This window comes from Phoxinus phoxinus, assembly GCF_949152265.1.
Source record: "Phoxinus phoxinus genome assembly, chromosome: 5".
NCBI lineage: Eukaryota > Metazoa > Chordata > Actinopteri > Cypriniformes > Leuciscidae > Phoxinus > Phoxinus phoxinus.
Window position 1 is genome coordinate 41,281,339 of NC_136880.1, and position 23,507 is coordinate 41,304,845.

Consider the following 23,507-nt stretch of genomic DNA (forward strand, 5'->3'; position numbering starts at 1 on the left):
TAATTTAATAAGAATTATCATTCAGACTAATGAGAATTACAGACAATAATAATAATAGGTCTACATTTAATTTGTAATGTGCCATTCTTAAAGCGCTAGATACAAACACAAAATAACTATAATATAAATCATTACGCCAGTAGGTGGCGACAAGTGACTTAAAAATGTATGTCATTGAATCATTCATTCAAGAGATTCGATCAAAAACGTTGATTCGTACAGTAATGAAACAAGTGAAGTATTTATGGTTAAGTCATTCAGTCAAACCATAAAATAAAAATAAAAAAAATCATTCAAATTGATAAAACATTTTTAATAGACTGCAGCGGTTAACATGTTGTCAGAATCTCTAGTACAGGGTTCTCCAAGCTTTTTTCATTTGAGAACTACTTTTTAAAAATGAAAGTGGCCGGAGCTACTCATCTAATACAATACTTAAATCTCTTAAATAATGCCTCATAACTCTCATATTAACAACTATTCAAACTGTTTTAGACCTATTTGTCAGCCTATATAGGCTATGTCACCCTTAAATGTCAAAGAAAAAAACAGAATCAGAGATAAAAAAAATTATAGAAAATTTTACTTTGCATATATACTGTAAAAACACATATCATAGGTGATCATTCATAACTAGAAATGAAATGGCATGAAAATGTCACGCGACGCGTTGGAGACCCTTGCTCTAGTATATGTTATTTTGTTTAGTTGTCTCTAAACCTAGAATCGTGAATAATTGTGATTCTCAATTCATCCAGAATCATGCAGAACGTAAAGCTACTTATTGTCATAATGACTATTATTAATTTACATGTCAAAGTAGACCACTGAAAAAAAAAGTGTGTTTTGCTTAAATTTAGATTGGCTAACAAAAATATTTGGAAGAGGAGACTGTCAGTAATTCCTTTAAAAAAAATGTCATAACACGTTGTTTATCCTACAGTATGGCATATGTTAAGTACTGGGCTACACACTGGTTCTCTCTCTTCTGGGCATAGCAACAGCTCTAGAAGACACAGCATTGGTCAAAACTCACTGCAGGAGAGCCCTACAGTTCGTTCCACCTCCTGTCAGTCAAACAGAACACGAACCGAGACATGGTTCCCGACTCCCGGAGAAAACAACAGCACTGGGCTGGATATTAACCCAGGTGTGTGAGGATGCTGACAGGAGCCGTTCACGCGACGCCGGAACGCGTTTATTAACATGCATCTTTCTCTCTCCGATTGCACTCGCTTACATTTCATCTGAATGCCTTAAATCTAGAGTAGAAGCAAGATGCCAAACCATCTCCTCTGCAGAATCCGATTTAAATAACATTAGTGGGCTGAACTAACAGGTTAGATGTATTTGAATTGCTTTCACTGCGTTTCGAGAGATCTTAAACCCTGCAAGAAATTGCGGTGCGTAATTTAAAGCGCTTACAAATCCGCTTCGTCTCACAGACATCGATCCAGGTAAGAATCATATTTCAAAATCACATTCCATATGCATAACGACATAAGGTTGCTCGCTAGTTAACCGCATCTACATTACAGTGTGATGCTGTGTGCAGTGTGTTTTGCAAACCAATGCGTTGCGCAGCAACCAATCAATCAATCAATCAATCAATGTCATTAATGTGTACATGTTCTGCATGGAAACCTGCTCTAGGATGCAAGACAATGTTAACATTCATTGCAAAAAATGCTAAGGTTAATGAGGCATCGTTGTTACTGGAGGGGTTGTGCTGATGCATTGCAGTGCATCATTTATTAAAACACCATCTTGATGAAATGACTTGCATTCTGAGCATGCTTCAATGACACACTAAACCCTTGTCGGCTTCATTGAGACTGTACATAGTGTTCGTAATGTAGGTTACTAATCAGCGTACTGTACAACCATAGTGCCTACACACTCCAATTCTGCATTGCAGACTGAATGATGACACACCAAAACACACTCCCACTCGGCAAATGTGGGGCAATGCATGCAAGAGTTTGCTTTGGGTTTCTTGTGCGAATGCAACTGTGTCTTTCATGTGAAATATTACATGCCAGCATCGTTTGATAGCAAGAGCAAGGTGAAATCATCCATTTCCCAGTAATGTGCATTCTTGCAGTAAGTCGAAACATAACTGAGCAGAATACACGAGGAATAGCGAAAGAAAACTGTAATATTGGTACAAGTGCATTGCAACAATAGTTCCTGGTAGAAAAAATATATCATATCTTCTATAGTCAGAGGCAATAAAACTCTAATTCACAGATATGGGTTTAATCTTTTGAGAGTTCAACTTCTTGTAGTTTTGATTCATGCATGAGTTTTTGCTTTTATCATTTAACCTGCAATGTGAAAAAGAAGTACAAAACAGATCATCATCAAACAATAATTAGAAATGATAATACTAAGAAATATTATTTGGCTCAAATTGTCTTGCTGACTGAAGGGTATGTAAACTGTTCTTTATAAAGCAGCTAATGCATAATAAATCTGCTTTAGAGAGACCTTTCCCTCCTCATGCGTAATGATCTTCCCTGTGGAGATGTGGAGAACAGCACCTGATGCTGGAGAATCATCCGCTAATTGGCAGATCCATGTTTCCTCGTCCTCGATCTCACGGTTGCATTGATACTGAACTGGCTGTTATTTTTCCAGCCGCCTTACAGTTTAAAGAAAGATCAGTCATCGTCTGCTCAACCTCAACACGCGTGTACTTGCTCGTCCTTCATCTGCTATGGCGTTTGCCTCACACAAAGCTTTTGCATAACTTTAAAAGACAAGAGATATCAAGATAAAATTGCAATTGCAGCCTATTTTACTGCCAGGATGATTCATTACGAAATGTGGCCTTTCAACCCTCCAAAGAGTCAATGAATAAAAACACTCAATTTAATCTCATTTGCATCAGATAATTGAGAATCAGAATTTGAAAAACAAATCATGTGTCTCTGTTTGACCGACAGAAGATCTCGGACGTTCTCCTTTAAAAAAAAAAGGAAAAAAAAGAGCTTACTTGATTGCATAATGCCCGGAGATGTATGGCAGGGTCAGCCTGCGCATTGATTTTAGCGGAGTTGCTGAAGTCGACACTTTCATCGCTGCAGAAGCACTCGAGCAAAAACAGCAATTCCTGGAGGATCCCGGAAGGTCTTCACATACTGAGACAAAACTACTACTGTAAAACAACAGAAAACGGCAGAATGTCATTGCATTAGATACAAAATATCAGCAAGCGTCTGTGTGCGTCTCTCAAATCTTGTTTTCTCTACACTAACTTCTCTATTCTTCATCAATTTGAGATGTTTTTGCTTTTAAATGAATGACACTAGACATTTGTAAGTGTAGTGTTTGAGACCACTGTCTGTATATGACCTCAGTGACCAGAAATTGCCGTTATACGTGGTTGAGAATATATACAAATATATAATTGTTACAACAAGACTAAGATGTTTTGCACCAGCTCCTCATATGATTAATAATAAATCACCACTAAAAACCTGAGTCTGAATAATGTATCGGTCCTCGAGATGAATCCGCTAAAAAGCGAGCAGGTGAAGGACAGAAAGTGATGGAGTTAATGTGTCCTGGAGTCTCTGGCTGCACGACAGGAAGTTTGGCCCGGCATAAACGTGTCACTTCCTGTGTGGAAGCGGCTGTCTGCTGACTGATAGGCCTGTGAAAGACACGGAAAACACTTCAGGAGAGCGAGACGGAGGACAGAGTTGATGACTGTGAATATATTAGCGGGTTGAGTTGCATCCCGGCGTTAGTTCAGTGATAACAACGTTCGAACGAAAGACAAATAACTCAAGACCGACTTCACCAAATGTAGGCTTGACAACAACAAGATCTGTGCATTTACATGTACATGTTGTTTATATTCGTTTAACACAGACAATTATATTGCAATATGACAGCTCTATCTACAATTTGTTTTATAATTCCTTTTTCTGTTTACATATTAAATATTACATTTGCATATTAAATTATACATACATTGAAATATGAGTTACAGCACTGTAAAAAAAAGTAGCTGACTTCAATTTTGAAGTACACTCAACTTCATTTCAACTTAAATTACATTAAACTGAGTTTAAAAAATGAGTTGATCTTGTATAACGTAAAAAAAGTTGAAAATTGCTTAACTTATTTTGATGAGTTAAAGCAATGTAAAAACATAACTTATTGATCATATATATTTTTACAGTGTAGAAAATAATTCCGTACATATATACATGTTTACATTGTTTAATTGTTCACATTTAAATAATAGTCATGTTGCAATGACAGTTCTATCTACACATTTTCTTACACCAAAAAATAATTAATCTTTCTGTACATTTACATATTTTATATTATACAGTTATAGCTAAGTTGTAAATAAACATCATTGGAGAATGTTTTACAAGAAAACACCATTTCGGTCTTTCTACTTCAGTTTCATGTTTAATTCAATGTGTTGCTTGCCCTTTCTTTGTTATTATTTGTGAAATTACTAGCAATTTCTTCGTGAAAATTGTTTCAAATGAACTTTTTTCAATGCACAATTTCATTTACAGTACACCAGAAAATAATCATAATTAGTTTTGATTCTTTTTTTCAGTACAAATACATTACAAAGTTCGGTTAGGGTTACACTGTGAAACAATATTTTTATTATTTGTAATCACAACTTTTTATCTTTTGTCAAATCAACTTAGACAATTAATGTAGTTCAGATAACATAATATTTTGAGTTTTGATTAAACCAATCTCCTTCATTGCATTAACTCAATTGTTTAATTTCAATGAACTCAAATTAAGGCAACAAGATAACTTACTTTTTTAAGTTAAGCCAACAATATTTGTTTTTCAGTGTAGGGTATTTTATAGGTATTTTCATCAGTGATTTCAGCCACATGATCAGCAAATCATGCTCACTAATAACTCAGTGCAGAATTTATGTACGTCATTTATCTAGGAATCATCCAACGCATACTAATGATCTGCTCTCTGTTTAGATGTCTCATTGGCTTCGGTTTGACTATATATCTAATATAGCCGGCACAGAAATTAAATATTCCACAGGATTCAGGAACCGCGTTCACTTCTGTATAGGTGTATTGATTTGCATGCAGGTATTATCATATTCACGTTCAATACAGGACACTTTCTCCATCAGTTCCCAAGGGAAGCACATTGGAAGAGCCCGGGCTATTTTTAGACGCTTGCTTAGGTCACAATGTGAATCATCTTCTCTACTAGGACTCCACTGGCAAGATCCAACATGCAGCTCGCTCTGTTCCCACTGTAACTTGCTTTTACTGCGATTAATTGCATGTGTGTGTGTGTGTGTGTTTTAATACTTACTTCTGTATCTCACACTCCCAGAGGAGTTTATGTCCTCAGATGTTGCTCTTTTAAAGCTCAGGATACTTGATGTTTGGTGGCATGGAGTAGCAGTTATCTCAGATGTTTCCCCTTAAAGGGTAACTGTCGCCAAATTGAACCTAGGCTCTTTTTGTTCATCTACCCGAGTCAAACTTTCGTGTAAAAGCATAATTAGAATGGAAACGCCACTTTTAAGATTAACCGTATTTTCGTTTTCGGTCAAAATGCCTTTTGAATGGGAGTGCATGGGGTACGACTATGATAGCATCAAAATCGCTATTTTTAAAACACTAATGCATCTCGACACAACATGAAACTGTGCTTGAAGTATCACCAGCGGCTCTACACATGAACTCCAGCATTGACTACATTGTTTGTGTACACAGAGTTTACTAGAAAGAAAGATTTTGTACGACTCACTTTATCAGTCAGTGTTTCCGGTGGCTGGAATTGTGTCAGTCAAAAGTAGTCGATCTCCGAATGCAACGTAACATGAGGAGAGTAAAGATGGAAAGCTCCTAAAGCTTGTTTCCATATAAATGATAAGTGTCTACGTTATCATGCTTTTCATTGGAATTACAAGTTCATGACATTTCCTCATATGGAGTCAGTTCATTACATACATTACATTGCAGAGATCGACTACTTTTGACTGACACAATTCCAGCCACCGGAAACACTAACTGATAAAGTGAGTCGTACAAAACTTTTCTTTCTAGTAAACTCTAGTGTACACAAACAATGTAGTCAATGCTGGAGTTCATGTGTAGAGCCGCTGGTGACACTTCAAGCACAGTTTCATGTTGTGTCGAGCCGCATTAGTGTTTTAAAAATAGAGATTTTGATGCTATCATAGTTGTGCCCCATGCACTCCCATTCAAAAGCCAATTTGACCGAAAACAAAAATACAGTCAATCTTAAAAGTGGAGTTTCCATCCTAATTATGCTTTTACACGAAACTTTGACTCGGGTAGATGAACAAAAAGAGCCTAGGTTGGATTCTGACGAGAGTTACCCTTAAAAGTCATAGAAATAAGGAAAAAGCGGCACAAGTGAGTCAATAGTTGTCATATAGTAAGAGTATAGAGCTGAAAAATGAATGTGAACAGCAACTCAACAATTTGTTGAGAAATGTTTGCGATCATGTTGAGATTTCGGACTTTTGATTGCAGACTTTGTTGAAATGTCTCCTGAAAATACCATTTTTTTTTTTTTTTTGGTCTCTCTCTCTCTATAAACATCTCTCTCTATATATATTAAATGTCATTGCTGTTTAGGAGAAACATTTGAGATACATACGATAGAGGTTTTATTTCTTCCCTATCAGAAAGCGTCCAGGCTCTCTGGATCTCTGTGTTTGTGAACGCTCTGCTGACAGCATCTGTCATACTGTCGCTCGCTGGAACAGCAATGCAGCGCTTCTTTTGTGCAGCTCACACACAAAGACTGGAGGCTTCGACAATATCCACCATGACCAAATCACTCCGCATTAGTGCAACCGGAGCTAAAATGACGTTAGGAAGATGGGTGAAAGTTAAATCGGTAGCAGAACAGCACGGACTGGTTTCCTCCTAATCCTGGTAAAGTGCAGAACGTCTGTGGTAATGGTTTGTAAACAGTCCCTTCGCTTCTGAAGAGAAAATGTGTGATCGGTTTACGTCTGAGTGAAACTAGAAATTCAACAAGGATTTTTTTTTTAATGCATTTATTGCATTCATATGAAATTGATTGAACAAGATGAACATTTTAAATGTCCGTGTAACGCTTCACAATTCAGTTTTCAGACCATACAGTGCAAATGCAAATATGAAAAATTTAAACCAGACATTAATTTTTCTTGTTCCAGTTCCAGTTACATTATCAATGGATATTTGCCTTTTTCTCCCCTTTTTCAATTTTACTTTTGCTAAATTGTGACTTTCCGATTTTCTATTTTTCCATTTTTCGTCTTGTAATTTGCGCCGTGGGCGGTACCATTAGCACGGGGGTGTGGCCGTGGACTAACTTTAGGCTACTATCTTTTCATTGATGTAACTGCTCTATTTACACTGCATGCACGTCGAGGAGAAGTTTAAAAGACGGAACCCAGGATGACATTTTTCACCCGAAGTGCCATCATTTTTATTATTAATAGTCTAACTGTGCTAAATTATAAGGCAGTCTCGGACCGGCCATCGGGAGCAGCCGGGAAAAGTGAAATCCCGGTGGCCTGGGTATGATTTGGCACATGTATGATCTGAAAACTGAATTGTGAAGAGTTACACGGACCGAAAAAGGGCTTGGTAATGTCAGACACAAAGTCATTATTAAAATCTGAGTTATTACAATGAACGATTATGAAAACAAACAGGATTCTTTTTTATATTGGATTCCGGATTCACAAAACATTCTGCCATTTACTGCCATTTTCTTCTTATTTTCTAACTTGAGAAAAAAACTATTTTAGAGAAAAACTAAACTAAGTATACTTTGAATTCCAGAAAAAAGTTCTTACAAAATGAAGCACGGATCCATTACACTGATACACATGTGTTTTCTTTCTCATCTGTTTACATTCACATAAAACATAACTTGACTGTGTTTACGTGAATACTCACCAAGATTGGCATTTTGACATTATTTTGTGTGTGTTTGACTGTTTAAGTGCAATAAGCAGCGCAAAAGAACTCAATTTTGTCCTGAGAGGCGGCTTTATGTGGATGTTTAAGCACAAAATCTGCAGAAATTAGTAATTTATGTACCCTGGAAATCCAGAGTTCTCGTGAGAGCACAATTTGTATTTGCTCAGCGAGTAGCTCTGGTGTCGAGTAATAATGCTCATTAAATATGCCCCTCTATCTGAGCTGCACCAATCACATCGGGTTATCTGGTATAGGCGGGCCAGAGGCGAGATGACATTACCGGTAGTCATTAGTAAACATTGCAAGATGCATGAACACCAGTCTTTGGACGCTACAATGCAAGATTTGGAGTTGGCTTTTTCTCTAAAAGAGGAACAGAAGACGGCGCTCGAATCATTTATTTGCAAGAAGGACGTTTTTGCTGTTTTGCCGCCCGGATACGGCAAGAGTCTAATCTACCAGTTATCTCCGCTGGTAGCTCAGCGTATCGGGCTTAGTGATGCGTCACCCCATGTATTGTTGTGATTGGTTGTAGTGTTAACCAATTGCGTGCAGTGAGATTTTCAAATGGATGCTTGGTGCCGCCCCTCGAGCTGGCCGATTTTCATTAATCGACACCAGACCATTAATCTTTCAGATTTAGGTCTGGATTTCCAGGCTAAAAATTATGCACAATCCCACGCAAAAACTCAAGTCCTGTAACATCAACAATATACATGCGGAGCAAATGAATCGAGTGAGTGAGGAGAGGCGGGTTTGTGTGTCACTCGCTGCCGGAGAGATGAGAGAGAGAGAAAGCGCAGCTGGTATCGTAAATCTATTCTGTGGAAAATGAGTATCGGAAGCATTTCAGTATCGATATGTATTTAAAAAAAACTATATTTTTGACAACACTACATTGCATTTCATTTATAATTTCAGATGCCTTTTAAAATACTACAATTGAAAAAATTATATATTATATAAAATTCAACCCTAATGGGAGTGACTGTGTTACACAGCACTGATGAAATACACAGGTGTTAATGTGAAGCCCTGTTTGTTGATCTATCTATCTATCTATCCATCCATCCATCCATCCATCCATCCATCCATCCATCCGTCCATCCGTCCATCCGTCCATCCATCCATCCATCCATCCATCCATTCATCATTCATTCATCCATCCATCCGTCCATCTGTCCATCCATCTATCCATCCGTCCATCCGTCTATCTATCGTTCAATCTATCTATCGTTCCATCTATCTATCTATCTATCCATCCATCCATCCATCCATCCATCCATCCATCCGTCCATCCATCCATCCATCCATCCGTCCATCCATCCATCCATCCGTCCATCCATCCATCCATCCATCCATCCATCCATCCATCCATCCATCCGTCCATCCATCCATCCATCCATCCATCCATCTATCTGTCCATCCATCCATCCATCCATCCATCTATCTGTCCGTCCATCCATCCATCCATCCATCCATCCATCCATCCATCCATCCGTCCATCCATCCATCCATCCATCCGTCCATCCATCCATCCGTCCATCCATCCATCCATCCATCCATCCATCCATCCATCCATCCGTCCATCCATCCATCCATCCATCCATCCATCTATCTGTCCATCCATCCATCCATCCATCCATCTATCTGTCCATCCATCCATCCATCCATCCATCCATCTATCTGTCCGTCCATCCATCCATCCATCCATCCATCCATCTATATAATAGGAGTGACTGTGTTACACGCCACTGATGAGATACACACATGTTTGGCAGGTGTTAATGTGAAGCCCTGTTTGTTGTATTCGTGTGTCTCCAGGTAAACCGGCGGCATGTTGACCAGCATCACCGAGAGCATCTTCTGCTGTCTGTGGGGAAAGACGGCCAGCGTCGTGTTGCCGGTTGAATCATCTGACGGCAAGCCCGCTGATGGGTTCGAGTTTGTGGAGGTGAAGCCGGGCCGCGTTCTTCGCGTGCGCCACATTCTCCCCGAACGTCCCGCGACCACAGACGAACAACCAGAGCCGAGCAGCGGCGGCGGCGTCCACTGCAAGCGCAAGATCACGGTGTACCGCAACGGCCAGCTGGTGATCGAGAACCTGGGAGATGTTCTCCACTCCGAGATCCTGCAGTGCCAGAACGGAGACGTGGAGCAGTGCAGCACGGTGGAGGTGGAGCTGTCGGATTACACCACCGCCCCGTCCTCCCCGGATCCCAAACCGGCTCCACCTCTCCTCATCTCCGACCAGCAGAAGCCCGCTCCTCCGCCCAGACGCAGGCGGCGGAAGCCCAAGCGCACCGTGATGATCGACACGCAGCGGTGCATCAGCAGCTGTAAGGGAACGCACGCGGACGTGGCGCTGTTCTTCATCCACGGCGTGGGCGGCTCGCTGGACATCTGGGGGAGGCAGCTGGACTTCTTCTCGCGGTTGGGTTACGAGGTCATCGCTCCTGATCTGGCGGGTCACGGCGCCAGCATTGCTCCTCAGATAGCGGCGGCGTACACCTTCTACGCACTCGCGGAGGACCTGCGCGCCATATTCAAGAGATACGCCAGAAAACGAAACATCCTCATTGGTCACTCGTACGGGTAGGCTCCGCCTTTCTACACACACTACTGGTTAAAAGATCGGAATAATTACGATTTATTAATGTGGTAACACTTTACAATAAGGTTCATTACTTAATGTATTTATACTAACATGAGCTAACAATGAGCAGTTACAGTATTTATTCATCTTTGTTAATGTTAGTTAATAAAAATACAGTTGGTTAAAAGATTGGAATAATTAGGAGTTATTAATGTTGGTAACACTTTACAATAAGGTTCATTAGTTAATGTATTTACTTACATTAACTAACAATGAGTAATATATTTGGGTTACACTTTATTTTAAGGTGTTATTGTTACAGTGTAATTATATATTTAAGTACTGAGTAATATTAAGTAACTAATTAAGTTTAAGAGTTTAAGGGAAATAAAGTCCTTTACATCGAAGGTAAAGCGGTGGTTTAAAATAAACCAGAACTGCACGCATATTTAAATGTAATAATTTTAGTATGTAAAAGTGTAATGTAACAATTTTTTTTATTATTATTATTTTTTTGTCTAGAAAAGCCTTTCTAGGGACCTGAGATGCAAATTAGCTTTCGCTATACTCTCTATGTGCAATACATATTTTCCAGCTTTGACTGGGATCATGTTTTTTGTACTGTCCCTATACAAATAAACTTATAAATAAATAAAATAAATAAATGTACTTACTATCGGGTTAGGGTAGGATTAGGGTTTGGTTGAGGGTTAGTTGCATGTAATTATGCATAATTTACTGTTATTACTATGGTAAGTACATGTAACATATGTAACAAGGACACTGTAAAAGTATTATTAATCTTTGTTAATGTTAATAAACAGCTGGTTAAAGTTTGGAATAATTACGATTTATTAATGTGGCAACACTTTACAATAAGGTTCATTAGTTAACATTAGTTAATGTATTTACTAATAATGAGCAATACATTTGTTACAGTATTTAATAATCTTTGTTAATGTTAGTTAATAAAAATCCAGCTGTTCATTGTTTGTTCATGTTAGAGTGCATTAACTAATGTTAACCTTTGATTTTAACAATATTGTTCATTCTTAGTCCATGTTAACTAAGGTAGTTAACTAAGTTTAACTGATGAATCTTATTGTAATGTTACCATTAATGTTTTTGAACTCTTCTGCTCACCAAAGCTGCATTTATTTGATCAAACATACAGTAAAAAATACTTAATATTGCTAAATATCATTACAATATAAAATAACTGTTTTCTATTGTAATATATGTTAAGATGTAATTCATGGCAGACGCTAGATGCTGTTTATACTTGCTGCAAATAGTACATTATAATACAGTATATGTGATAATAACAACATTGAGTGTAAATTATTATATTTTTTAAGATCATTATATGAATGCAGCCTTATTGGGACTATAAAGCCCTCACTACCCCTAACCCTAACCCTACCTGATAAACACTTTATTCCTACTATTAAATACCCGTTTGGCGCTTTATTTCCGCTTTTCTAATATTTTCTTAATGTTTATTTAACATAAAGGCTAGTCCGAGCTGATATGCCATGGGAAAAGCAAGAATACATATGATGAGAAACAAATTTAGTCCAGTGTCATAGGCAACTAAAACTAAAATAAATAATAATCACTTAAGATGAAAAAATAAGAGTTACAAAACTTAAACAAAAATTAGAAATGTTACCTCGGAAACTAACAGAAATTAAATCGAACTTAAACTATAAAGTTAAATTGAAATTTAAAAATGACATGCACAAACAAAATTACTTAAACTAAAATGAAAAATGAAAATATAAAAGCGAATTAAAAACATTAACAAATACTATAATAGTATATAAATATTACTAAATTGATTTGTCTAAGCGTATGACTGCTACAGTACACTGAAAAAAATTATTTTGCTGCTTGATTAAATGATAAATAATAATAATAATGATAAATAAAATGAGCTAAACAAACACAAATGCTATACATTTCATCCTGACCTTTAATTTTATTGTCTTCAATACACAAATAAATTTGTAATAAGTAAATTTGAGGTCTATTAATCTGTTGAGCCTACATGAATGATTTGTGTTGCATTAACTGCATATGGCATGTTTCTTCCTGGCATGTTTTCATGAGCAATTATTGCTAATCCCGGATCACCGTTTTGTTCCTGTGAAGGGTGTCGTTCTGTACGTTCCTGGCACACGAGTATCCGGAGCAGGTGCATAAGGTGGTGATGATCAACGGAGGCGGCCCGACAGCGCTGGAGCCGAGTCTGTGCTCCATCTTCCAGCTGCCCTCCTGTGTCCTGCACTGCCTGTCCCCGTGCCTCGCCTGGAGCTTCCTCAAGTAACACGCTTCCTCTTCAGTAGAGCACAGAGAAGACAAAACACAGTTGCAGACGATACCATCAAAACATAACACGTCAACTCGAAAAAATGCTGGGTTGTTTCAACCCAATTTTGGGTCAAATATGGACAAACTCAAACGTTGGGTTAAAAATGTAATTAAAAAATGTAACCCAACGGCTGGGTTTGTCCATATTTGACCCAAAATTGGGTTGAAACAACCCAGCATTCTTTAGAGTGTATATATAGGATAATGTAGAATATACATGTAATTATGTGAAGTGTGTGTGTAAAATTGAGTTGAGTATGTGTACATCTCTATTATAAGTTTCCTAATATATATGTAGAACAATGAATATTACTACTGCTATATATGTATATTGTATATATAATGAGCATTATTCTACATATATATTAGGAAACTTACAATTTTACACACACACTTCACATAATTACACGTAAATCCTATGTTTTGTTTGATGTGTTTGTTTTGTCTAACTGTGTTTTGTCTTATGTTCTGCTTTAATAAAAAAGAAAGTGGTGATGTTTTTTTTCTTCTCACTTTCTCTTGTTTTTCTTTTTCCTTATTACATCTTTGCTCATTATATATACAATACACATATATAGCAGTAGTAATATTCAAAGATGTAATAAGGAATAAGAAAAACAAGAGAAAGGGAGAAAAAAGCATTGATAACCATCAATACAAAACACATCAAACAGAACATAGGATTTACGTGTAATTATGTGAAGTGTGTGTGTGTACATCTCTATTATAAGTTTCCTAATTTACAGGTAAAACTTGAAAAACTTGAATATTCTGCAAAAGTTCATTTATTTCAGTAATTCAACTTAAAAAGGTGAAGCTAATATATTATATAGACTCATTACATGCAAAGTGAGATATTTCAAGCCTTTATTTGTTATAATTTTGATGATTATGACAGCTTATGAAACCCCCAAATTCAAAATTAGAATATTGTGGAAAGGTTTTCATAAGCTGTAAACCATAATCATCAAAATTATAACAAATAAAGGCTTGAAATATCTCACTTTGCATGTAATGAGTCTACATAATATATTAGTTTCACCTTTTAAGTTGAATTACTGAAATAAATGAACTTTTGCACCATATTCGAATTTTTCAAGTTTCATCTGTATATGTAGAACAATGCTTATTATTATATATACAATATACATATTTAGCAGTGGTAATAATCAAAGATGTAATAAAAAAAAAAAAATAAAAAAAAACATAAATCACCACCAGTTTCCGGCATGTCATGGTTTCTGTAATGACTTCTGCAGAAGTACACGGCCGTTGTTAGAAAGCTTGTGTGTTCTTGTGTTTTACACAGAGCTGGTTTCGCCAGGCAGGGTGCTAAAGAGAAGCAGCTTTTGAAAGAGGGAAACGCGTTTAACGTCTCTCCGTTCGTCCTGCGAGCGATGATGAGCGGTCAGTACTGGCCCGAGGGGGATGAGGTGTACCACGCTGAGCTGACCGTACCCATCCTGCTGGTGCACGGCATGTATGACAAGTTTGTACCGATTGATGAGGATCAGCGGATGGCAGAGGTTCGTGCACATCAGATGTTTTTTCATTGTGCTGCAATGAGAGTTGTTGTTTTTTTGGGCTGCGTCACAAATCACACACTTCTACTGTGCACAAAATGCATGATTTTTGCCGGTGGTTTCAGCAGTTAAGGCGAGACACTACAGGTGAATAGGGTAACATTTTAAAATAATAGATATCACCATGACACTTCCTCAGTTGATTACTTACACAAGTTCATTAAAAAAATGTATTACAAGTTTTTGAAATTTGTATGTTTAATTATGCAAATTAGGCATTATCTCATTAAATATGCACAATTTTGCATATATTTTCGGTAGATAGATCTGAACATATGATAAAGCCAGGTGCAAAATTCTTTTTTCATTTTGATTAGACACAAGATTAAAACAAATTCAGGATATATGCTTTCATTACCTAGGAAATCTGAATATACTGTCCATAGCCTTAAAAAAATAGATTTTCGACATGTTTTTTTATTAAAATGTCACATAAATCAGGCCAGGAATGATTTATTAACAAATCCCTCTGAATATATCTTCAGAATACTGCTAAGTGTATAACTGGAAAGTTTTGTGTACATCGGTGCTATATAGGCTGAGATGTTTCTACTGGAGAATGACAAAAAAAAGAATTTTTGAATTGTAATGTAAAAATTCATACTTTTTTTAGTGGAAACAACTATTTACAGACACAATATCTCATCAAATCATTAGCGACAACAATAAAAACCACCTCAGTCACATCAAAACTTATAACACAGCATTTATGGCCTTTAACTGAACAGAAAAACAGTCAAAAACACACATCTAAATGTCAGAGCGCGTCACGTGATGCATCTGAACCAATCACGTTGTCAGAAATTGACATCAGCCAATGAGATTTCGCTTTTAGAGTTAAATGCCCACTGTACTTTCACGATTGGTTGCTGATTAAAAGGAAATGACCATATTTGGATCTGACAGAGATCGCAGAGCAGTGCGTTGATTAAGAACGGCAACTTTTGTTGAATTTAGGAGAAATCTACAGACGCAAACAGACAAAGTGTAGTAAAATAAAAACCTAAATGTGTATTTTGGACTTTTTTTCACCACCAGTCTGAAAGAACATGTTATTGAAGACAAATAGGCCAAAATCTCAAAATTGACCAGTGAAAAAAAAAACTATGTGTTTGCCTGCCGTGTCTCGCCTTAAGAACATGACCAGGTCATAATTCAACTCAAAAACAAAAGAAAGAAATGTAAAATTATATTTTTGCATAAAACAATGAATGAAAATCTTGTATGCTATGCAGGATGAATAGTTTGTGAACCTTTGCTTGCAGTCAGTGTGTGTTCTCTGGAGGTGTGACTCCTCCACACAAGAGTGTCTCTGTGCTGTTCATGAGTAGAGGAGCGTTACACATGTCCTCGTGCAGATGTGCTCTGAAGCAAACAATGGCATCTCATTGTGCAGCTCCTCGAACTCTTGCTGACGTCAGTTACGACTTCCTGCAGGCCACAAATGTAAAGAAAGAAAGAAAGAAAGAACGAAAGAAAGAAAGAAAGAAAGAAAGAAAGAAAGAAAGAAAGAAAGAAAGAAAATACAACGACTAGCTCAAACCACTGATTGTCTGATCATCACTGATATATAAACATACAAAAAAAATAAGTTTAACATTAGTTTTATAATTGATATCATATATAATTTAAATATTTTTGAGAATTTATATGGAATATACATATACACACACACACATAATTTGCATATAAATTAGATTAATTTATTTTTTAATATATTTATTATACTTATTATTTTATTTTATTATTTATTCATTTTTAGAAATTAGTTTAAAAATATTTTATAAATACATTATTTACATACACATTTACATATACATGTCTATTATATATTTATATACATATAAATGTGCGTATTTATTTTTAAACAAATTGAATAGCAAATATTTATTTTTACATTTCTTTATTATATTCAAATACAATTTACATTAAATACATTTAAAAATGTTATATAGTTATTATAATATATTTATAATATTTTTATTACTATTAATTATTTTATTGTATTATTTTATTCATTCTAAATTAGAATAAATTATATATACATAATTTGTTTTATATTTTATAAATACATTATTTACATAAACATTTACAAATACATGTCTCTATATATGTTTGTGTGTGTATGCGTGTGCGTGTGCATGTTTATTTATTTTTAAATATAGATTTTTTAATTTCTTTATTATATTAAAATAATATCTATATAAATACATTATAAAATATTGATTTTTGTAAGGTATGTAAAGTTTTAAAAAATATTTAAGTTATGTGATTTATACATAAATGTTATAGATGCGCTGTTATATAATATTCTACAATATAATAAACACATAATATAATAATTTAGTCAAGTCAACTTCATTTATATAGCGTGTTTTACCATTTAGATCGTTTCAAAGCAGCTTTACAGAGATAATAGGAAATTAAAAGTAACAGAGATTGAGATTTAGCAAATATATATATTTTTTTTTTTATTTTTTTTTTATTAAGTATCTCAAGTACCAAATATATATTTTTCAAAATGTAAACTGTCTTTATTTCAGATCCTCTTGTTTGCATTCCTGAAAGTAATCGAGGAAGGCAGTCACATGGTGATGATGGAATGCCCAGAAACGGTCAACACGCTCCTGCACGAGTTCTTCCTCTGGGAACCTGACAATTCCAAAAAGAACACGGTTACCAAGGTAACAGCGGACCAGACGACAGTCAACAACGTCCAGACGCTCAGTGTCGCCAACGGCAACATCACAGGGACTCTCAAGGTCAACAAGCCCCTTAACAAGTAACCCGATGATTGACGTTTTGGGGGTAAAGCAATCAGAAGGCTGTTGATGGCAGGCTGAATCCGTCACCTTGGCTGAGAGCTGATTTTTGGTCAGATGGTCCTAGCGGGTGTTCGAGACGGGGGTGTGAAAGAATCACGCGTTCGAAGAGACTCTCGGTGAGAACTAGCGACGAGGGGAAGAGACGCAGCTGATTTTAAACCAATGATGGTGGTTTACGATGCCTTTTCTCTGCTACCTTTGGACAATATCTTTCCTTCTCGTGCCGTCTAAACAAAACGACTGGACGTCCGAAATCAAAGTGTGTTCAAGCGTTGGTGTCCAGGTCGGGACTGAACTATGAGGAAAAAACTATTGCAATCCAAACCAAGAGTGTTTAAAGTCAACATGAAATGTTTGCAACCTGGGCTTGACATTATTCTACTATTAGACACTTTGGCGGGTTGAATATTATATATAATATATACATATTTCAATCTCAGTAGTCTTATAAAAAGGCATCTGCAATGTAGTGTTGTCAAACATATCGATTTTTCGATACACATCCATACTGATAAATATCTGAAATACAAATTTTCCGCAGAATAGATACACGATACCAGCCGCGCTTTCTCTCTCTCTCATCTCTCCGAGAGCGAGTGACACATAAACCCGCCTCTCCTCACTCACTCATGTGCTCCAGATGAATATTGTTGCTGTTACAGGGCTTGAGTTGCATATCATTTTACTCATATTTTGTGCTCAAACATCCGCCTCTCAGAACTAAACCGAGTTATTTTTCGCTGCTTATTGCACTTAAAAAGTTAAGCCTGGAAATCCAGACCTAAATCTGAAAGATTAATGGTCTGGTGTCGATTAATGAAAATCGGCCCGCTCGAGGGGCGGCACCAAGCATGCATTTGAAAATCTCACTGCACGCGATTGGCTAACACTACGACCAATCACAACAATACATGGGGTGACGCATCACTAAGCCCGATACGCTGAGCTACCAGCGGAGGAGTAGCGGGAAGTTCGGATCATTTTACTGACTCGGATCTTTGAATCTCGTTCAGCAAAATGAACGAATCTTTTTTCGAGTAATTTCGTTCATTTCAGCAGAACATAATTAAAATGTCATGTTAAATAGCCCAATTTAGGAAAATGTTGATTACGTTTGAAAAGTTGTGTCCAGCTTAAAGGATAATTCCGGTATTTAACACCTTAAGTCTATATTGTAGTTTGTTTTGGATGAACAAGAGTGGTGGACAACATTTTTTTGACAATGGTTCCTCTCTCGAGCTTTTGACTATAAAAGAATTGGCCATGGACCCATTTAACATTGGAGTCAATGGGCATGTCCAAAAATGTCATTAAAACAACCTTTAACATTAGTTTTCAAAACTGTGCAACTCACCGAGTGGTTAGTGATGTTAGTTGATGTTCCAGAAACAAAAAGTGTTGCGAAATACAGTTTCTGTCGTGTTTTATTCGTCATTTTGTAAAATCCCATTGTTGAAAAAATAGTTCCACTATAGCAAAATAAACGGATTGGAATCATATATTGCGACGATATATTGTTTATAATCATCAACGAACATCACTAACCACTCGGTGAGTTGCACAGTTTTGTAAACGAACATTATTGGCTGTTTTAATGACATTTTCGGACATGGCCATTGACTCCAATGTTAAATGGGTCCATGGCCAATTCTTTTATAGTCAAAAACTCGAGAGAGGAACCATTGTCAAAAAAATGTTGTCCACCACTCTTGTTCATCCAAAACAAACTACAATATAGACTCAAGGTGTTAAATACCGGAATTATCCTTTAAGTCCAGCTATTGCAGTGTTAATTCCCCTCCTGATCCACGGCGATCTTTCTTCTGCAACTTCACATTTATCACGTCTACTCTGTTCCCGCCTCTCGTGTCGATTCGAGCGCCGTCTTCTGTTCCCCTTTTAGAGAAAAAGGCAAGTCTAACTCGTTCATTGTAGCGTCCAAAGCCGTTTCAAACAACTGGTGTTCATCCTTGCAATGTTTACTAATGACTAATGTCATCTCGCCTCTGGCCCGCCCATATCAGATAACCCGATGTGATTGGTGCAGCTCACACTCTAAAAAAATGCTGGGTTGTTTCAACCCAATTTTGGGTCAAATATGGACAAACCCCAAACGTTGGGTTAAAAATTTAATTTAAAGGGGTCATATAATGCCATTTTTGTACAAGCTAATATGATTCTTTAGGGTCTAAATTGAAAGTTTGTAATATACTTTAATTAAAAATTCTCATTAGTATTGTAAGAAAACACTAATTTTACCTGGTCAAAAACAGCTCTGTTTTCAGCACGCCGTTTAAGTGCATGTGTCTTTAAATGATAATGAGCTTTGCTCACCCCGCCCCTCTGACACAACGCACGTTGCAGTGTTGCCATTTGAGTCAGTAACAGACACCGTTATAAACCATATAACGTTACAAAAGTAAGCTTAGTGTAGTTAACTTTAACACATGTGTACACATTTTTTAGTCTATGAGCAGAATGGCATCTAAAAAAAATGCGTCATTCTGCTCATAGACAGTGCTCCAGCGTATCAACAATGACGCGTGGACTATGATTGACAGCTCACTCACGCGCGAGGGTGGGTCTGTGTTGAAAGCTGCTGTCAATCAACAATCGTGGGAGGGGCATTGATTTTGTGACGTCACAAAATCAAACAGCTCAATTTGAGACAGGGTAAAACATATAAGGAGATAAAAAAAAAAAAACACTGGATAGATTTTTATCATTTTATGATGGTTGTGTACAGGCACTGCCAACACACATTTCAGCACAATCAACTTGTAAAAGTGCATGTACCATTATATGACCCCTTTAAAAATGTAACCCAACGGCTGGGTTTGTCCATATTTGACCCAAAATTGGGTTGAAACAACCCAGTATTTTTTTAGAGTGAGATAGAGGGGCATATTTAATGAGCATTATTACTCGACACCAGAGTGAACTCGCTGAGCAAATACAAATTGTGCTCTCGCGAGAACTCTGGATTTCCAGGATACATAAACAGTCAAACACACACAAAATAATGTCAAAATGCCGGTCTTGGCGAGTATTCACGTAAACATAGTCAGGTATGTTTTAAGTGAATGTAACAGTTGAGAAAGAAAACGCATGTGTAATGGATCCGTGCGTCAGGTCTTAAAGTGACAGCAGCCTAATATTCCTGCAGGCAAATTATCAGATAATGTTAAAAATATATTTAGTTTTAGTTTTTCCCCATGGTATCAAAGTCAAAATTGTGGCTAGTAACTTTGGAAAACCACAAGTTAATGTCAAGCCCTGTTTCCAACCCATTTCACTTCAATAATAAGACATATTGTGTGTTGCATACAGTACCAGAACAATTACAAAGACCAGAGTTTACTTTAAAATAACATGCGCAATGTGATTAGAAATGTGTTGTAATAAAAGAGTCGCTTTCATGTTGACTTTAAAGGGCGTTTGTACAGAGTCCGTGTTCATATTATGCGATATACAAGTACTAATATTGAATGAAATCAACACATTTTAACAACACGTCGTCTTCCCTTATAAAGCAAATCCATCGCTTGGAGTTTAAGAGCGAGCGCAGACATATAAAATACTGAATTCTGTTAAAAACACACTCCTTGAAAGATAACATACTGTAAACGAACTCATGCTTATTTCACTTGAGACAACTTGTATGAATTTAACAACAAAGCAACAGATGTTGGTTCACACGAAGGACGAGCAAAAACATCACATGGAAATCGACCGTCGCAATGGGAGATTTCATGCCAGTGTGCACTTGTTCGTCTCTTAGCAACTAGAAAGTCGGGCATTAGAGCAGATACACGGCGAGAGAGAGAGAGAGAGAGAGAGAGAGAGAGAGAGAGTTATAATGATGCTGCCGGCCACAATATGTACATGATGGTGCTGAGGAAAAACAGGAATATAAGCTATAGTGCATTCATACGCAGAACTGCACGAAAATCTAGAGTCTGATCATCAGCTTGATTCAATCATGTGCAATGTGATGACAACACGTTTGCTAAATAGGAGGACAGACCGGTCCGTCTGTCTATGCAAAATGAATAACGGGAGGCTCCTGCACGCCTCCGGTCGGTTACCGTGGCAACAGTAGTCAAGAGCAAACCGGATTAAGAACAGCAGGTCTGGTCCGTGTGACCCTTTCGATCATCGAGAGATAATTGAGACGTCATGAGATCCGAGCGTTTATGCAACCAAAGCAGTCAAACATCCCTGTGTCCGAACGGATGAATTGGTGGACAAATTTTCAGGTATTTATGTAATTAACAAAATGTCCACTTATCATTTTAACAATGTTGAATCCACACTTTTTAGATATTTATTATATTAATAATAATTGGACACAGACAAGGAGCTGATGTGCTGCGTAAAAATAAAATAAAATAAACTTGGGTAATTTAAAAGAATGCATTATTGTTTCAAAGGTTTGGTGTCAATAAGGTTTTATTATTATTAATAATAATAATTTTCAGCAAGGATGCATTAAATGGATCAAAATTAACAGTGAGGATGTGAAATGTTACAAAAGATTTATATTTCAAATAAATTCTGTTCTTTTTTTTAACTTTCTATTCATGAAAGAATCCTTAAAAAAATGCATTATGGTTTCCACAAAAAATATGAAGCAGCAAAACTGTTTTCAACATTGATAATAATAATAATAATGAGAAATGTTTCTTGAGCAGCAAATCAGCATATTAAAATGATTTCTGAAGGATCATGTGACACTGAAGACTGGAGTAATGATCCCAAAATGATCACAAAAATAAGTTACATCTGAAAATATATTCACATAGAAATCAGTCCTTTTGAATGCTAATAATATTTCACAATATCACTGTATTTTTGATCAAATAAATGCAGTCTTTATGAGCAGAAGACTTAAAAAAAAAAAAAAAAAAAAATCTTTCTGACCCCCAAACTTTTGAACAGTAATTAGTTTAAATTCCCATTTTAACAACACGTCTACACATTGCAACAATAAATTACACAGACTTAACTCTAATTCAACTGAAGGGAGTCTACACCTTTCTTTATTAAAGTGCTGAGAAGAAACGTAGACCCTACAGTCTACATGCTGAATGATTACTGTGTGATTGACAGGAGAATGGGAGATGTTGTAGACAGGTGTACAGGTGAATGATCACAGCTGGATGCCAGTGTTGAACATCTGCTCGATTTCAGTGTTACCAGAGAGAAAGTTCTAGCATCTGATTACAAAGTATATTCTACTGAAGACTTCCAGCTGTCATTTAGCATACACAATAATTTTCACTCGTCCTTAAATTACATTTACAGTGATGCACTTACTGTACGATCCAAGTTATGTGGAGTGTTACTGGATTTGACATGCTCATAATAGGACAAAATCGTGGAAATAACATGTACCGTGTAATGTTCAAGTCTCAAAATGGTGTATATTTTGTGCAGTGCCCCATTGACTTCCATTGAAAAAAGTGCATTACTGTACATGCAAAAATGATTTCTTCTGACAGATGTTGTTCATACAGCTTAAGTTGCACCAAACCCAGAATATTTATTAAAATGTTACTTGCATCATAATACAATTACATTGTAATGCAGTGCAGAGGATATACATTTTATTGCAGCCACTCCTGTGAATTAGAAAACAAAAACTTGCCTATGTATTTGCTGTGGCTGTACTACCTAAAGGTCTGTTCACATCAAGAACGATAACTATAAAGACAATATTAGCGTCCACTAACGTATGTTTATTCTAAGCGCACGCTGCAATTTTGTCGTCTGCCGCTTTAAATGCTCAAGCTTTCAAACGCAGGATGGATTCTGATTGGATGTTAATGCCATTCAGATTCAATTGTTGATATCAAAATAATTGAGAAATTGAGAAATACAATTCTTAGAAAAACAAAAAATGTTATATCAATAATTACGTGGTTACTGGTGCAAATCTCTGTTCTTGAGATCAACAATTTAATTACTACTAGTAAAATGTTTTGAAATTATTTTTGATTTCAGTAATTTGATTGTCAACAGTGACCTTGTTCATTTTAATGTTCATCAGCTGGAGAAAAAAAATGTCTTGCTATAGTAGTCGTTTGTATGGAAGCTTGTTTCTGCCACTGAATAAAAAAGGTATTCAGTGGCAATACTTTTCTTTTTCTTG

The 23,507-nt window shown here is 36.5% G+C and overlaps 1 protein-coding gene and 2 long non-coding RNA genes across 5 annotated transcripts in view; 1 reads left to right on the top strand and 2 right to left on the bottom strand.

Moving 5' to 3' along the window:
• Window positions 1-86: 86 nt before the first annotated feature.
• abhd8a (abhydrolase domain containing 8a) lies at window positions 87-17,526 on the top strand. Of its 2 annotated transcripts, none has more exons than XM_079612862.1 (5): window positions 87-1,457; window positions 9,801-10,571; window positions 12,727-12,897; window positions 14,255-14,471; window positions 17,072-17,526. In XM_079612862.1, exons 2-5 carry the CDS (start codon window positions 9,814-9,816, stop codon window positions 17,312-17,314), a joined length of 1,389 nt encoding a protein of 462 aa, XP_079468988.1. In that variant the 5' UTR covers window positions 87-1,457; window positions 9,801-9,813; the 3' UTR covers window positions 17,315-17,526. The 2 variants fall into 2 exon arrangements, with proteins under 2 accessions (XP_079468988.1, XP_079468989.1); XM_079612863.1 differs by lacking the exon at window positions 87-1,457 and adding an exon at window positions 6,889-6,962.
• LOC306998646 lies at window positions 1,444-3,867 on the bottom strand. 2 transcript variants are annotated; one of them, XR_013797629.1, is made up of 4 exons: window positions 3,483-3,867; window positions 2,999-3,160; window positions 2,544-2,752; window positions 1,444-2,327 (listed from the first exon to the last, which is right to left on the bottom strand). It is a non-coding gene; the product is annotated as an uncharacterized lncRNA (long non-coding RNA). The 2 variants fall into 2 exon arrangements; XR_013797630.1 differs by lacking the exon at window positions 3,483-3,867 and having other exon boundaries at window positions 2,999-3,285.
• LOC306998645 overlaps window positions 14,412-23,507 on the bottom strand; it is a 72,837-nt gene continuing 63,741 nt past the window's right edge. The window contains exons 3-4 of the long non-coding RNA XR_013797628.1: window positions 15,782-15,959; window positions 14,412-14,502 (exon numbers count right to left, since the gene is read on the bottom strand). This is a non-coding gene — a long non-coding RNA (uncharacterized lncRNA). The remainder of the gene's footprint in view (window positions 14,503-15,781; window positions 15,960-23,507) is intronic.